The 19,279-nt window shown below is 27.4% G+C and overlaps 1 protein-coding gene across 1 annotated transcript; it reads left to right on the top strand.

Annotated features, from left to right (window-relative positions):
* Nucleotides 1–1,233: 1,233 nt before the first annotated feature.
* On the top strand, nucleotides 1,234–18,089 carry LOC108782046 (aminopeptidase Q). Its single transcript, XM_018550195.1, has 16 exons — nucleotides 1,234–1,322; nucleotides 1,961–2,419; nucleotides 4,135–4,318; nucleotides 5,830–5,941; nucleotides 6,203–6,550; nucleotides 6,851–7,000; nucleotides 7,085–7,131; nucleotides 7,826–7,958; nucleotides 12,791–13,220; nucleotides 13,876–14,334; nucleotides 14,722–14,905; nucleotides 15,482–15,665; nucleotides 16,573–16,920; nucleotides 17,106–17,392; nucleotides 17,524–17,714; nucleotides 18,065–18,089. Exons 1-16 carry the CDS (start codon nucleotides 1,234–1,236, stop codon nucleotides 18,087–18,089), a joined length of 3,630 nt encoding a protein of 1,209 aa, XP_018405697.1.
* The last annotated feature ends 1,190 nt before the right edge of the window (nucleotides 18,090–19,279 follow it).

The raw sequence follows: 19,279 nt of genomic DNA, 5'->3' as shown, positions 1-19,279 counted from the left end.
ACATTTGTTATTGCCATTTCATTTTTTCCTTGATTAACACTAAATAAAAAGTATCTGATTTAACAATAGAATTCTAAGCCTTAAGCCATAAGAAATGGACGAATCATAATTGATTGTTCTCCTCGAATTCGACTGTAATTAGTTAATTTCTTATGGCTTAAGGCTTAAAACACCTATTGTAGATCCGGAGTAAGGAGATTGCTCATCAATGGTTTAGCAATTTGGTTAATGCAACTTATTGTGTATTAAATTATTGTGTATAAAATGTTTTAATATTTATAGAATATAAGTATCAGATTTTTTACGGAAAGCTTAAAATTCACAAAAAGGTTATAATTTTTAATTGTTTGTAATTCAAATACATATTCTATATGTCACAATATTTGTCATTGGGAGAACAAAAAAGTACACATTTTATAAAAGACGTATTTCATATTTATACGACCTTGAAACACATTTACATAATATTTATATTATCTGGCACTATATCTCGTAGAATGTAGTCAGTATCCGGGGATCTTTAGAGGAACAAAACGACGATCGCGATTACGTTAATGTATTCCTGATATTAATTGCTCGAGACGATAACTGTATGTATAATCTCAATTAATTATAATTTATTCTATTTTAATCGGTACACAGATAATACCAACTAAGTTGTCAAAAAAGATATTAATTAAGTAAATATATATTTATCTTTCGTCAATCACATAAACAATACTCTCTAAAACTTTCAGAGAAAAATGTTATTATATTATATATGTTATAAAACTGAGCTATCCTTTTTCAAGACTCTAGCTTTTTTCAAAATTAGACTTTTCAGGACTTCAGATGTGTAAAATGAATCTTTATATAAAATTTTCAAAGTTATTATTAAATATCGGCCTAATACTAGCTACAAATATAGTTTTTTGTATCGATGATGATTTACAAGTTATCCATCGTTTACCCAACAACACTATACCTGTTCATTATAACATTAATCTGACATTGCATCTTGAGGAAGGCAACTTTATTTTTTATGGTGAATCCAATGTCAATATCGAAATTCGTTTTGCTTCATCACAAATAAGCTTACACTCCAGAGAATTAGAAATCAATGAAACGGCGACAACGTTGGTTAATGATAAAAATACAGTTTATAAACCGATGGAATATACTTACGACACTGTAACAAATATTTTGATACTTTATTTCGATCATGAATTATCACCGAGTTTCTATACTCTTAATATGAGATTTACTGGTAATCTATCTGAGACTGATTCTCTAAAGACTGGTTTTTTAAAATTTCCATATACAAACAAAGAAGGAAACAGCACGTAAGTAAAAAATGTCATTTTTAACTATTTTCTTTTATTTTTATCACTATTGTTATAGTGTAAGGATTGATGAAATGTTACTCAAACTTATAACTTTGCTATTATTAAAAACGTTTTTTAACATATAATACAATATAATACCACGGAAAAAATTTTCTCTTAAAAAACCTTTGAAAATATGGTAGTTGTGGTACATACAATATTTGAATATAATATTTTAAGGATTTTTACCATGGATTTCAATAAAATTGATCAAAATTATTTTATATTTTATTGTAATAATATTATTGATGAACGAGAGAAATTTTTACATTAAATTCTTCGAAATACATGTTGTTCCACGATGTTTATCACATTTTATCAGGATAAATTCCAAGAAAAAATTTTCTCCGTAAATATATACCTATATAATTACAATGTAGTATATAAAAAATATATACATATATATTTGGAAGGTAAATTTTAATTCAAATTAAAAAATAATTTGGCTACACATCACTTTTTGGTCCTAACTCTTAACAAAATTATTATTATTATAACATAATAATAAAAAATAACCATAATGTTTCGTAAATACTGATGTTATCCATCATAAACTGTAAATTTTCCATAATTTTAATTATCTAATTAAATTGTAGATGGCTCGCGGCAACGCATTTCGAGCCGGACGGAGCCAGACAAGTGTTTCCGTGTTGGGATGAGCCAGCATTAAAAGCTACCTTCAATATCTCTATAATGCATCATCAGAAATATATGGTATTGTCAAATATGCCAAGACGGAAGGTATCCATAGAACTAAATGACATGATATGGACACATTTTTATACCACTCCTATAATGTCTACTTACCTCGTGGTAATTGTGGCAATCATCCAGTCCGATTATGTCACGATTATCAATAAAAACGAGAATATCAGTATGTTGTGTAGGTCATCTTTGACATCGCAAGTAACATTCGCACATAGTATTGTTGAAAGGATCATGCCATTCTTGATTCAATACACTAATAATTCCGAAAAAGTACCAAAAGTGGATAACATCTTGATACCAAATTTTCCGGTTGAAGGCATGGAAAATTGGGGACTCATTATGTACAGGTAATGTACATAATTCAAGAGAATTTAATTTGAAACAAGTTAGGCTATTAAAGCTATCAATGTTATTTTAACATTTAAAATGTAATAATTAAGATTAAAAACACGTGCATATAGTTTCATAGTTATCCGAAGTATATATATATATATATATATACTTTCATGCTTAAATCGTTTTAAATAATTAAGGAATATAATACATTAATTTTCCTACTGTATTATATTCTCCATTCTTTTAAAAAGGAAAGATTCCATACGTTTGAATTATTTGCATAAGAAAATTATGAATAACATAATTGCTTGGATCACATTAGACTGTATATATGTATATAACTGTATACAGTATATGCGTATACAAGTCTTGTATACAAGCCAATTAGAGTCCCAGCTTTTTACCATATGAGAAAGTTATCGACTGCATATCTAATTATCGACTTACAGTTTAGATTGAATGCGTGGATATGCGAATTGCTGATTCGAGCGCGCAAAAGTATTTAATTCAAATCGATGAAAGAAGAAAATAGAGAACGTAATATTATAATATAATCGTAAGGGACGATTCATTTTAATTTACGCGGAGAATTTTTTGTATTTTTAAATAAATATATCAGAGCATTTTGCGCGATGCATATCCACGCATCCAATCTATACTGTTAAGTCGGTAATTAGATATGCAGTCAATAACTTTCTCATATGGTAAAAAGCTGGTTCAACGAATCTGATTCACTCTATATATGTGCATATATATATGTGTGTAACACACACACGCACACATACATACAGAGGAACATTTTACCAGGGAATGGAAGTAACTCGTTACTTGTAACGAAGTTACAGTTACAAGTTACTTTTTTGGTAACTTTACTGGTAACTGCGTTACTTTCTTTTTTTGGTAACTGTAACTGTAACGAGTTACATTTTTTGGGTAACGGTAACGAAATTTACAGTTACTTTTGTCGTTACTTTGCACACGATTAAACACGGTTCGATTGGATACATGCTATCTATAGCGCTTATCAATAAGACTTGAAAGCCCTTAGACATTCGGCCGTTATGATTCAGTAATTATTTTACACTTCTATCTTCTATGTAATACATAGGACATACAAATATTTCAGTTTGCTGCATATTTTACAGGTTTTAGAATTACAAAATTGTGTTTAAAAAAAATTAAAAAATAAATTAAATAATAGTAAAATGAGAAGGGCTATGAACCCAAAAGCGAAACAGTTTAAAAGACGATGACAATAAGTGTCGAAACGTCGTTTGTTTTTATCTTGTTTTATCTATGTATTGTTCTAATATATATTTATACATTTAATTACATTGTCATCGTCGTTCTTATCGGAAATAAACTGTTTCATTTTTGGCTCGTAACTCTTCTCATTTTACTTTTATTTAATTTATTATTTGAGCCATTCTACATTGTTTTTTTTTTTTTTTTAAATAAACTATATATTTGTCAGTATTACATATAAAAAAAAAATGCAAAAGTACATTTTTAAATTGATTTTAAAAAAGTAACGGAAAAGTAACGAAAAGTTATTTTTCAAGTAACGGTAACTGTAACGAGTTACTTTTAAAAAGCGATAACTGTAACTGTAACTAGTTACATTTTTTACTCGGTAACGAGTAACTGTAACTAGTTACTTTTAAAAAGTAACTTTCCATTCCCTGCATTTTACATAATTAAATCATGGTATGTTCTGTTTTTTTAGAGAACTACATGCTGTCTACAATACTAGCACAGATCCAACATATAAGAGAAGAGAAATAGCAAAATTAGTAACACATGAACTTGTACACCAATGGTTTGGCAATTTAGTTACTGCATCTTGGTGGTCGTACCTGTGGTTAAATGAGGGATTTGCCGTATTCTTCCAAACGTACATCATCAACAAGGTAATACTATATGTATAATGCAGACTTTTGCTTATTGAAACATAAAGTTAAAATATATAATTTTAAAGTTAAATTAATGTCAATTAAATACTGTCAGATACTAGATTTAAAAAATATATTAAGGTAGAACTGAAAAAACAGATGGCACGTACTTTTATTTATTAAAGTTATAAAAAAGATTCTAGCGCATTTATAAAAAGGTTTAAATAAAGAAATTCTTTTTGAAGTTTGGAAATAACATCTATTTTTATATTATATATAGTATTGAAGATTTGTTATTTAAAATTTTTTATGTTTAGACATTACTTCATTAGAAAATTTCTAGACATTGCAGCAGTTTTGTTAGAAAATTCTAAAATATTTTTTTCTCTTTCTGTAACAGCTTCATTCAACATTTAATGAAATAATAAAGTTAAACATTATGTATTTTTATATCTTGATTCTATTTTTATATTATATATAAATAATGTTCAACAATTTTAATGATATGCTTAAAATAAATTACGTTGATCTTAAAAAATCAAACAGCACACAATATTCATAAAATCTTTACAAAATATTTGTATATATTTATAAGAATTATTTTAAATATTAGGTCTACAAATTAGTTCGGCCTTTTGTAAATACATCTTTTATAAATATATTTTTGTGGTCTTTATATAAAATATGTATAATAAATATTTATACTATACATTTCAACGAATTTGTGTGTGAATAATAATAAATATTTATTATAAGTATTCTCTGCTGTCTGAAAAAGATTGACATGAAAGAGTTCGTATAATTTATATGATGTTATAAATAGTAAAATGATGAAATTTTTGGAAGTACCACACGAATTAATTTTTTATGTATAATGAAAACTATTCTTTAAATTTTTATCGCATAAAAACATTTTTTCCTTTAGATTTTTGAAGATTGGCGAATAATGGATTTTTTTGTGGTTCGGACCTTACACTATTGTTTGATTTTAGATATTGGCTTATTGAATTCTGTTACGTTGAAACTTGGAAGTACACTTGAAAATGAATTACTATTTTCTACTGAAATTTATAAAAAAGGTAAAATTATATAAATGGAATAAAGCTATTGTTCATAAATTCCTTAATATATAAAGCATAATAAATAATATATAATGGAAAATTATAATAGCAAACAAATTCTTCTTTTGTGTAATGCAAGATTTCAGAATTTTATATCTTAATTATGTTTGTACTTCAATGTATTTACTTTAAATGTATTATTAGTAATCGATATTTCTGTCATGCGTATTATTGTAGCGCCAGTTTTATTGCGCATGTTATATAATACAGTTACCGACGAAGTATTTCGAAAAGGTGTAATTACATATTTGGCCAAATAGTAAGTGTATAAATTTTATACATTATAACTTTATATATTTTATTGAATATAATCTAATATAATTATTATAATTATACATATCTCTCTCTAAAAAAAAAATTGAGTTCCATGACTATAATCTATATGATAATATCCCACACACAACACAGTTCTCCTTAGAACGTTCTTTGGATGTCCTTAGGATGTTCTTCGGAGAACTGTGCAACTTGTATTCATCGAAAATAGTATATCACCCGAAACGTGAACTTAGATATTATATTGGTATTCAACTATTAGCTATTCTTTTTCTTTATTTAATTATAAAATTTAAGTTAGAGCTTTAATTTATATATATTTTAAGTTCGTACTGCATCTAAAAAGTTAAATCGTATTTATTTAATTAATATTTAGATATTCTTTAATAGTAATGGGGTAAATAATAAAGATCTTCTAATAATAAATTCGTATTCCTTCCATGACTATACGTGGCTATATTAATTAAATTATTTTTCAAATTTAGTCAATTTAATTCGACCACTCCAGACGATTTGTGGAGCGCCATGCAAAGTGCTCTAGATGAATCTGATGTCCCACACGAAGGTTACAGAATAAAAGAAGTGATGGATACTTGGATAAATCAAGAACGTTATCCTGTGGTAAACGTAATGAGGAATTATGAAACTGGCGAAGTAACATTATCACAAAGATGCTTCCGCGCTCGGGAAATGGGTGAATGTATCAATAGTACATGGTGGATACCCGTGACTTACGCTACGGAATCTAATCCGGATTTTTCCAATGCTGTGCCTAAATTTTGGTTACGACCAAATCAAAACGTAAGCTTCAAAAGTGATCCAAACGATTGGATTATTCTTAATGTACAACAAACTGGTAAGTATAAATTAAATTTTAGTATCTTTATTTGATTTGTTCCGTTATCGTAAAAGTCATTCAGTTTTACATATATTTTCTTATATATAAAAATTTTAAAAAGATTTATATGATTATATTCTTCCACACTCTCACGCTTATTTAATAAAAATATGCTTTAAACCATAATTTCTACATTAATTTGTGATATTTATAAATATACGTTGTATTTTTTATTACATTTAAAAAATATCGATGTTTGAAAATATATCTCGATAAATCCAATGAAATCTGTAATATGAACAATGTATAATGCGACAGGATACTATCGTGTCAATTATGATACGAGGAATTGGCATAAAATTTCATATTACTTACATGTTAAGAATTACACGAGTATACACGTTCTTAATCGTGCTCAAATCATTAGTGATTCGTATACTTTTATGATGGAAGAAAATAAAGAAATGAGTGGAGTCTTATTTATTAATTTAATAAGTTACCTAGCGCGAGATACAGATTATATAGCATGGTATCCAATGTTCCGGATTATAGGATGGTTGTCAAAGCTTCTTTTACTGCCAGGGACTGGAAATGTCAAGGTAAATAATTTTCCAAAAAGATGAACAATTATATATTGGACGTTAAACATTAAATAGGGTGTCCCGCGAGACTTCTCCAATCTCGCATAGGAAGGTAGATAGGATCAAAATAAATACAGAAGTCTTATACTGTTTAACAATTCTTGCTATATTTAATATAGATATTAATTTTTGAAATTATACTAATGAGAGCGCGTTTTGAGAAACGCTCCGGCTGCACGAGATGCAGCCCGACGCAATTTTTCAAACATATGCGGCGTTAGCAACGCGTTAGAGAGGCAAGAGGGGAAACGCGATTTGTTTCACAGCGCTCGGCATCGCCGCTCACATATGACGCGCCGCACCGACAGATTTTACGATAGAAATTAATTAGATTTCTGTATATTTCGTCGACTTCTATCACTTTCTCTCTTTTGACATTTTTATTCGTAGAAGTTTATTATGGTTTGTATTTGTTCTATTTTGGTAATATTACTATTGCATATAATGCATAAAGTTTTAATAAAAATATATTGTATATGTATAAGAACAACAGAGTAATGACTTTTTATATAATATAATAATTACAAAATTACTTTTTTATAAAAAGGTAAACAGCAGTGTTAATGTAAGGCGTGCACCTCGAACAAAAAATTGTATCGAATAAGAAAAAATGAACCAATATAAAATCAATATATTATGCTATTATTTCTAGATACGCATGTTAGATCTCCTCGATAGACTTCTTCAAAATGTAGGATATGAAGAAAATCTTTATGATGATGATATCACCAAGTTGAAAAGATTAGACGTCTTAAAATGGGCATGTATCATTGGTCACGTGGGATGTAAGAAATCAGTCGCCAATAAATTAAGCGAGCATCTCGTAAATCCTGATACTCACAAGTAACTTCTTTTACAGTGACGATTATCTCGTAACTGTATTTGCATATGTGTATAATGTAAATATAGCCGATTCTCTATTTCTTCAAATTACCGATATCAGACATTTTCCTTATTCTTTTCTTCATTCTAAAAAAGTCAATATAAAGTCATTTTTAAGTCATTTGGGATCGAGATTTTTATCATGATCAAAAAATGACTAAATTCAGTCAATATGACGTCGAATTGACATTATTTTGATTGTCTCGTTCTCCAACTACAGCATGTATAATATGGACTGGGAGAATTCTGTAAAACGGGAACGTAATTTTATAAAGTAAATAATTGTTTATAGCTGAATGGAGAATATAATACTACAAAACTTGATAAAATAGAAAAATGGCTATATGCATAAGATGTATATATCTTTTCTTGATAACAATGTATATTTTAGAATTCCACAAGAGCGGGAAGAATTTATGTACTGTTCTGGCTTGATGACAGCTAATAGAACCATTTGGGATAAAATGTTAAAATTGTATCTAGAAAAATCTAAAACATCTAATAAAACAGACCTAATAAAACAAAGATCTCATAAAATGTTATTGAACAGTTTAAGTTGTGTTGAAGATCCTGATATTATAATCAATTTTTTAAATATTTTAGCATCAAATGCTTCATTATTTTCTGATAAGGAGCATTCTCTTGCCTTCCGTTATATTCTTGAGAAGCATGCACGTAACAATTTAATTCTTGATTATGTACTAAAAAATTTTGATATTTTAAAGCCTGGGTAATTTCATTTCTCTTCACAAAAATACATATATATATATACTATATTGTTTTCTTAATCATAAAAAATTATCAATTTTTAGTATGTTTCTAAATATAAATTATGCTTCTGTAGATCATTGACTTCAACTGCAATAGTACAATTTATTCTTTCAAATATTTATTCTAAAGAGCAAATTGACAAGGTAAATGTTATTCTGAATTCATTTATTTCCATGCAAATAGAGTAACACACGTTACTAAAAGGGATAATAAATATACTTCAAAATTAATCGAATGTATTATACAAATATACACAGAATATCCCAAAATTCGCGATTCAAAACACTATAGCAAGAAAATTAAGTATGAAAATTAATACCGGGTTTTTGGCAGATTAGTGCGTATTAAATGCGAATTTTATCGGTGCCACACATTAGGGCTATGCGCATTGTATAAATAAGCTCAAATTGTTGTATTCGACATATAAAAACTATCCCATTGTAGTATTAAATTTATATTTGAACCAACCGAATGAACTGAAAGAGTTCAAGAAATGTTAGAAATATACTGTGGAATAAACAGAGTGTATTCCATAGTACAAGATTTCTGATAGATTAAAATTCTTATTCTCTGTTCTCTATTCCCTGTTCCTTTTATTCTGCGCAGCCCCTTACAATGACAATTCTGACAGTGCAGTTTAGTATAGCACCAAAGTAGTTCCTACGGAGAATTATTATACTCCATTGTGGTTCTGTACTTGCACTGTTTGTCAGAGCAGCATTCAATGTATGTATGCCGAATTTGACATAAGTATGATAACGTTACTTAAAAATTTTTATTTTTAAAATTAAATTACAATCAGCTCAAATATAAATTAACAAATTAAAATTAACAATAAACCTCTCAGATCAAAAATAAATTGAGCAATAATATATATCTATAAATTTATTGTAATGATAACATTAATATACGGTACGTTTCGACTTCACAGAGTCCTCATCAGCCGTAAACAAACCCCTTATAAATTAAAGAAAAACGCATAAACTTCGAATTTTTTACATTTTTAACATATAAAATCACTCGGATAAATTCAATTATACCATCGCTTTGTTAAAGGTCAAATAATTAACATATATGTACGTCGCATGAATTTATACTAATTATACGATTTTTCAAGCCAATTGCTCTGATATTAAAATATAGTCAAATTGTTCAAAAAGATCTGTACAGTTATGACATATACTATAATTGTAATAATTTGGACATCTTAAGAGAAAATTAATTTCATCTGTTAATGTAAGTCTCAGGTTAAATATTTTTATACAAGAATTTAATGATAAAAAAAAAAATTTAATTTATTCAGTTTTACTTATACATACTGAGGCCATAATATTCAAACACTTGCTCTATGAGAAATTTATAATGACAATTTTGATTGGAATACATATATGTATATGGACTAGCCCTTCTCGCTAAATAACGAAGAATGGATCATAGTGGACCTTATTTTATCTTTTTGAACAATTTGACTATATTTTAACATCAGAGCAATTGGCTTGAAAAATCGTATTCATGCTACGTACATACATGTTAATTATTTGACCTTTAACAAAGCGATGGTATAATTGAATTTATCCGAGCGATTTTATATGTTAAAAATGTAAAAAATTCGAAGTTTATGCGTTTTTGTTTAATTTATAAAGGGTTTGTTTACTGCTGATGAGGACTCTGTGAAGTCGAAACGTACCGTATATTAATGTTATCGTTACAATAAATTTATAGATATATTTAACAACCATTATTGCTCAATTTATTTTTGACCTGGGAGGTTTATTGTTAATTTTAATTTTTAATTATACAATCACATTTAGATGCAGGTCCATTGGTCATCGATTGTTCTTAGTTAATTCGGTTCATTAATGTTCACTGCTATACTGCTGCATGACAGATGAATATATAACTATGTTAACATAATTTTATCATATTTAAATTTTTATTACTTAAAAAAACGTTACTTAAAATAAAAATTTACAACTAACAATTTTACTTAATTTTTCTAAAAAAACTGTCTTGCTGTAATATTTTAAGTTGCAAAATTTGGGACACCCTGTAGATAAATAGGTTATTTGTAATAAAAGATTCATCTCTCTCACGACCCTATAAAAAAATAGTAACAGAACTTTAAACATTTTAACATCCCAGAAAGGAATGTTTTGACACTTCAGGTCCTCAAAGTACATAATTTTGTTTCACTTGAAACTATTTTGTTGAATTAAAATTATATTTTATCAAATTCTTGTATAAGAATGAACTGTTATTTACTGAACATTTTTCAAATTAATCTGTTCCAGATAAAAAGATTCTTAGAAGGTAGTATCAATCAAGATGATAGAACTTCGGCTAAAATTCAACGACTGATAGAAAAGCATAAAAATTTTATCAAAAATACAGTAAACAGTTTCAAAAAGCGATTTTATTCAAGACCACCTTATGATCAAGTGATCATTTATTCAAAAGATTCACCTTATAATAAATAGATTATTAATCCGATGAATTAAAAAAATATGATACAAATACCTACATTTACCTATATAAACTTCCCAAAAATATTATTCTTATTTATTATTATCTTGTAAATCATTTTTTATAATCTTTCTTTAATTATTTCCGATACTTAAAAAAATGTTTACATTATTTAACATTTTATTAATAATTTCTGAAAGCTATTGATGAAATTCGTCCATAACATATAATATATATAAGTCGGTATAGTATCGTTGGATAGATCTTCAGAAAACAAACAGCTTTTTTTTAAATTTTTTTGATATCATTTACGGTTTACTAGAAAAATAAGAAAATGTCACAAATTTTAGGCCATTTATTTGTGCAGACATCAAAAGTAATCAGATGTTTATAAAAATTTTAAGAATTAATTCTACATGATTAATGTGATAATAGTATTTGTGCTTTTAGGAATAAATTGGGAAGTGAAAAAAACAATTATATACGTATAAATCTGTTAATAATAAAATTAGATCGTATAATATGTATTAAACTATTAAGAAAATAAATAATATATTAGTACCACATAGTATTAATCAATTTAAAACTATCAGATTCCCATAGCTGTCCTCATTTGATTGCTTTATATTATACATATTAAAATAACGCTATTTCAACGCAAATGAGAACGTGATCATTCTATTAATGTCGCAAAACTATAATTATAAAAATAAGTTTCTGTGCCAAATCATATATTTATTAAGATATTAATTCCAATTTTCATTATATATACTATACATTTTGTAATTATATATAAATCTAAATTTCTTATTTATTGTGTATTAAGTTTCTGTAAAATTAAAATTTATTTGAATTAAACAGTAACATACTTTTTTTTTAAGTTAGCTATAATATTTAGAATATAAGTATCAACTGTTTTACGGAAAGCTTAAAATTCACAAAAAGGTGTAATTTTTAATTGTTTATAATTCAAATACGTTCTATATGTCTCAATATTTGTCATAGAAAGAAAACAAAACAGTATATATTTTATAAAAGACATTTAATATTTACATACACGATCTTGAAACACATTTACATAATATTTATATTATCAAGCACCAATGTCGTAGAATGTAGTCAGTACCCTGGGAATCTTTAAAGGTTCAAAACGACGATCGTGATTACGTTAATGTATTCCTAATATTAATTGCTCGAGACGATAACTGTATAATCTCAGTTAATTATAATTTATTCTATTTTAATCGGTACACAAATAATACCAAGTAAGTTGTCAAAAAAGATATTAATTAAATAAACATTTATCTTTCGCAATCACATAAAAAATAATCTCTAAAACTTCAGACAAAAACGTTATTATATTATGTTTAAGATATAAAACTGAGCTATACTTTTTCAAGACTAGCTTCTTCAAAATTAAACTTTTCAGGACTTCAGATGTGTAAAATGAATCTTTATATAAGATTTTCAAAGTTATTATTAAATATTGGCCTAATACTAGCTACAAATCTAGTTTTTTGTATCGATGATAATTTAAAAGTTATCCATCGTTTACCCAACAACACGATTCCTGTTCATTATAACATTTACCTGACATTGCATCTGAAGGAAGGCAACTTTACTTTTTATGGTGAATCCAATGTCAATATCGAAATTCGTTTTGCATCATCACAAATAAGTTTACACTCAAAAGAATTAGAAATAAATGAAACGGCGACAACGTTGGTTAATGATAAAGGTACAGTTTATAAACCGATGGAATATACTTACAACAATGCAACAAATATTTTGATACTTCATTTCGATCATGAATTATCACCGAGTTTCTATACTCTTAATATGAGATTTACTGGTAACCTATCCGAGTCTACTGATTCCCGAAAAACTGGTATTTTCAAAATTCCGTATACAAGCGAACAAGGAAACACGACGTAAGTAAATAATGCCATTTTTAACTATTTTCTTTTGTTTTTATCACCATTGTTATAGTGTAAGAGAGAGAGAGGATTGATGAAACGTTACTCAAATTTATAACTTTGCTCTATTATTAAAAACGTTTTTTAATATATACTTAATACAATATAATATCATGGAAAGAATTTTTTCTTTAAAAACCATTGAAAATATGGTAGTTGTGATACAATACAATATATGAATAGAATGTTTTAAGGATTTTTACCATGGACTTCAATAAAATTTATCAAAATTATTTTATAGTTTATAATAATATTATTGCTGAAAGAAAGAGATTTACATTAAATTCTTCGAAATACATAGGATTGTTCCACGATGATTATCATAATTTCTCAGGATAAATTCCAAGAAAAAATTTTCTCTCCGTAAACATATATAACTATATAATCACAATATATTATATAAAAAATTTGTACATATATATTTGGAAGGTTAACTTTAATTCAAAATAAAAATAATGTGACTACACAGCACTTTGGTCCTAACTATTAACAAAATTGTTATTACCTATAACATAATAATAAAAAATAACCATATTGTTTCGTAAATTCTGATGTTATCCATCATAAACGGTAAATTTTCCGTAATTTAAATTATCTCATTAAATTGTAGATGGCTCGCGGCAACACATTTCGAACCGGACGGAGCCAGACAAGTGTTTCCGTGTTGGGATGAGCCAGCATTAAAAGCTACCTTCAACATCTCTATAATGAATTATGATAAGTACATGGCATTGTCAAATATGCCAAGACGAAATATATCCTTCGAACCAAATGACATGACATGGACATATTTTGATACCACCCCTATAATGTCTACTTACCTCGTGGTAATTGTTGCAATCAGCCGGGCCGATTTTATCACCATTTCTAATGCAAACCTGAATGTCAGTACGTTGTTTAGGTTCTCTTTGCAATCGCAAGTAAGATTCGCACAAGATATTGCTGAACGTGCCATGACATTCTTGATTCAATATACTAATAATTCCGAAAAAGTACCAAAAGTGGATAACATCTTGATACCAAATTTTCCGATTGAAGGCATGGAAAATTGGGGACTAATTACTTACAAGTAATATACATAATTAAAACGAATTAAATTTTATTTAAAGTTAATCTGTGTTACTTTTAGTACTCGAATTTTAGTAATTAAGAATACTGAAAAATAAAATGTGCATATTTCACATATATCGAAAGAATTTGCGCGCGTATTTGCGCGCCCGCACACATACATACATACACGCATATTTAGATTACATAATATTAAGTTTAAATAATATGAATTATTTAATACATTATATTAATCTTGCCCACTCTTTTTCACTCCTATATACATTTGTACGTAAATATGCACATACACATATGATTATAATATATGACTTAATTTTTACTCCATATTGGATTATACATAATTATGACAAAAATATTTTATATAATTATGTTACGTTCTGTCTTTCAGAGAATCAAGTAGTACCTACGATGATAGAACGGATCCAACATATAAAAGAAAAGATGTAGCGTCGTTAGTAGCACATGAAATTGCACATCAATGGTTTGGTAATTTAGTCACTCCATCTTGGTGGTCTTACATATGGTTAAGCGAGGGGTTAGCTACGTTTTTCGAAACGTACATCATCGACAAGGTTATTTAATATTACTGTATACAATACATGTAAAGCAAATGTTGTTTATTAAAAAAAGAGGTAATAATATAGAATACGGGCCGCACCTCCGAGATAATATGCGTTATGCTGATTCTATAATGATCGGTAGTCAGTAGTTTTAAATTTTATCGATAAAGTTAATCAATATTGAGCCAACTTGTACAATTAACACTAATTAGCCAACTTCACCGATTAAGACTTCCAACTAGAGACTCGTTGTAGAATTAGCTTTAAAGTTGACGACTATTCGGATTAGGAAATCTGTCACAGCCTCACTATATGGTTTATTCACTACTTTAAAAACACAAATTCACACACTTTAAATACAAATTCACCACTTCAGAAACACTAAATTTGTTTATAAAATAGTTAAATTGTGTTATAAAGTTATTTGTTTATAAAGTAGTTAATTTCACGAGCTCGCATTTCTAATAACATCTTGGACGCCGAGCCAAGGATTTTTATTTATTTTTTAATATTAAATTTTTTATATTTATTTGTTTGATTTTATATTATTTTTAACATTTAGTCTCACAAAAGCAATTTTTTTTTCAGATTTTCAAAGATTGGCGAACGATGGATTTTTTTGTAGTTAAAACATTACACAATTGTTTAATGGTAGATATTGGCTTAATGAATTCGGTTACATTGAAACTTGACAATGTTCTTGAAGATGAGTTGCTATTTTCAATTATATCAAAAAGTATATCAATACTTGTATCAGAAGTATATCAAAAAGGTAAAAAATATATTATATATAAATATAATGAAACTATATTGATCATGGATTCCTTATGGATATGCATAAAGAAAAAGTAATAGCAAATAAATTCTTTTTTGCTCAATGCACATTTATATTGTACATTCAGCAACTATAAGATTACAACACTTTTTTTCAAATAGTTTTCGAAATGCAACCTACTCATCGAGTGATTGGTTCTCATTTATAAATTCATAAAGACCATCGTTCAGTGAGCAGGCTCTTTCCGAAATTTATTGAAAAAGTGTTAGAACTCCCACTCCCCTCCCTTTTTAATTGCTGAATGTATATCTTAACTTTATACATATAAAGACTTTAATGTAAATGCATCTATTATAAATGTATTGTTATAATAATCGATATTTTTATGATGTGTGTGATTGTAGCATCAGTTTTAATACGCATGTTGTATAATACAATTACTGACAAGGTTTTTCGAAATGGTTTGATCACCTATTTGTCTACTCAGTAAGTGTGCATAATTAAGTTTAATTTAATCTCATTATATGTTACACTATTAAGTATCATATATACATATATAATAATTCTTTTTGTATGTTAAAAACAATATATTTATCAAAAAATGAACTTAGAAATTATATTGCTATCATATAGTAAACAAGAAATGTAGAATATTTCAGCAATGCCGTCTGAATTAAGATTCAATTATTAGTTATACTTTTTTATTTAAATGAAATTATGTTTCAGTTAGTTTTAAAATAGTTTTTAAATTATATATATTCTCATTATTTTCTACACGTATCATTAATTAAATTGTATATTAACATTTAGATACTTAACTATTAAATTTATAATCCTCGAAGTATGCCAACAAAACTATTGACATCATTTTTCAAATTTAGTCAATTTAGTTCGACCACTCCAGACGATTTGTGGAGCGCCATGCAAAGTGCTCTAGATGAATCTGATGTCCCACACGAAGGTTACAGAATAAGAGAAGTGATGAATACATGGATAAATCAAAAACGTTATCCTGTGATAAACGTGATGAGAAATTATGAAACTGGCGAAGTAACATTATCACAAACGTGTTTTCGCACACAAGACACTGCTGAATGTATCAATAGTACATGGTGGATACCTGTGACTTACGCTACGCAATCCAATCCAGACTTTTCCAATGTTATCCCTAAATTTTGGTTACGACCAGATCAAAATATAAGCTTTAGAATTAATCCAAACGATTGGATTATTCTCAATTTGCAGCAAACTGGTATATAAATATTAATAAATTTCTGCTTCTCATTAATTTTGTTTCATTATCACAAAATTTATTTTCAATTTTATTCTATATATTTATAAAAGTATATTATATTTTCTTAATTGTTGCATTAAAAAGATACTTTTTATAAATTCAATGAAAAATATCTAATAATAATAAAATGTTCAATACGACAGGATATTATCGTATTAATTACGATACGCGGAATTGGCATAAAATTTCATATTATTTAAATTCTGAGAACTATGCGAATGTACACGTTCTTAATCGTGCTCAAATCATTAGTGATTCATATGTCCTTTCGATGGACGAAAATAAAGAAATAAATGGAGTCTTATTTGTTAATCTTGTAAGTTATTTGGAGCGAGAAACAGATTATGTGGCATGGTATCCAATGTTCAAAATTGTAGAATATATATGGTCGTCTAAATATCTTTTTCTAACGGAGGCCAAAAGTATCAAGGTAAGTAAAACATTTTTCATAAAGATTAAAAGGACATTTGCAACATTATAGTTAATTTTTCGGTTTGTCTAGTTTTCTACAGTTACCAATTTGCTATAATGTCAACCAATTCCTTATATCATTATTTCTAGATACGTATAATGTATCTTCTCAACACGCTTCTTAAGAACGTAGGATATGATGAAAATTCTTATGATGACGATATCACAAAACTGAAAAGGCAAGCCGTTTTAAAATGGACATGTATCCTTGGTCACGCGGGATGCAAAGAAATAGCTTCCGAAAGATTAAGTCAACATCTCGCAAATCCTGATACTCATAAGTATATAACTTTTTTTACGATCAATTATCTCATAAATTATTATTGAGATTCAATAATCTCGTTTCCCCCCAATTCGCCACCTCGCGTAATTCTTGCTTACGATTACGCGTTCCTTGCGTGATTGGACTCGCGCTATGACATATCGCTACACTTCAAATCACTGAAACCATATATGTATTTATGTTTCCCTTACTCTTTTAGTAATTCTACATTATTATCTCTCTAAATTCTTTAGAGTGAATTTTCATTCTAAAGAGTAAAAATTCAGCCACCAAATTTTGAAAAGGTGATCCAATTTTCAATCTTTAAAAATGAAATTTCCAAATTCGGTTCTCTAAACATTTTTACAGAATCTCTAATAAGAACAACGTATAATATTCAAAATAAATATGCCGTATAAGTGAAAATGCAATAATTAACAAGCAACATTACTAATGGAATCTTCTTTCATTCGTTTCTTTGTTGTAACATGATTATACATATGTGTATAGTCACGTGACAAGTATGATATAGAATGGGAGAATACCGCAGAAAGAGAATTTAATTTTAAAAAATTATAATTGTTTAGCTAATTAGAGAATGTAAAAATCAAAAACTTGATTAATAGAGAGCTATAATACGCTTAAAATGTTCTATCTTTTCTTGAAAAATACATTTTAGAATACCGAAATGGAAGGAAGAATTTACGTACTGTTTTGGTTTGAAGACAGCCAAAAGAACTATTTGGAATAAAGTGTTTCAATTATATCAGAAAGGATCTAATAAGACATTATTGAAAAGTTTGAGTTGCGTTGAAGATCCTGATATTATAATCAGTTACTTAAATATTATAGCATTCAACACTTCATTATTTTCCAATATGGACCATTTTCTCGTTTTTCGTTATATTCTTGAGAAACATGTGAGCAATAATTTGGTCCTTAACTATATATTAAACAATTTTGGAATTATAAAGCCCAGGTAATAATGCTTCTCTTCATAAATATATATTCTATTAGAGACAGTTATTTAATATGATTATAGTTTCTTCTCTTCTACATAAGTTACAAATAATTTTATTCAGAAGATATACCTCCATTGTATTTTGGAAGATATTTCCTGAATAAAAGTTATAATCTAGAAGTAAATGGGTATAAATTATAAAAGTTCTTAATTATGTGTATGAATTTGTTCACATATATGAACTTTTTATAGGTTACTTAAAACACCTGTAGTAATAGGATTTATTCTTTCAAATGTTTATTCTGTCCAACAAATTGATCAGGTAAATTTTATTATTTATTATTCTATTTGTAGCATGATGCTAAAACCGTTTGTAGTGCAAAATTTTTATTCTTAGATTAGATTTGTATATATTTGAAGAAAACTGCATTGCAAAATATCGAGTAACATCGGTGTGTGCTTTAAAATATAAACTTTATATAGTTTTTAAGTATGTATGTCACAGATTAATATTTAACCAATCAACTGAAAAAAGCTTAAAATAATTTCGCTATAAGCATCGTATCACAGATTGATATATAATTCAATCAATTTTCGAAGATGCTATCACCAGTAAACAAAAA

The sequence above is a fragment of the Cyphomyrmex costatus genome, unplaced genomic scaffold (assembly GCF_001594065.2).
Source record: "Cyphomyrmex costatus isolate MS0001 unplaced genomic scaffold, Ccosl1.0 scaffold97, whole genome shotgun sequence".
NCBI lineage: Eukaryota > Metazoa > Arthropoda > Insecta > Hymenoptera > Formicidae > Cyphomyrmex > Cyphomyrmex costatus.
Note: the sequence above shows the minus strand (reverse complement) of the source record. Positions and strands in the feature narration are given on the sequence as shown.

Excerpts from the sequence above, each read along its gene's own strand:
- LOC108782046 (XM_018550195.1), top strand. The coding sequence starts at position 1,234 with ATGAGATTTACTGGTAATCTATCTGAGACTGATTCTCTAAAGACTGGT. Across the intron at positions 6,551-6,850 it reads TCTTAATGTACAACAAACTG|GATACTATCGTGTCAATTAT; the intron begins GTAAGTATAAAT and ends ATAATGCGACAG. Across the intron at positions 13,221-13,875 it reads AGCGAACAAGGAAACACGAC|ATGGCTCGCGGCAACACATT; the intron begins GTAAGTAAATAA and ends ATTAAATTGTAG.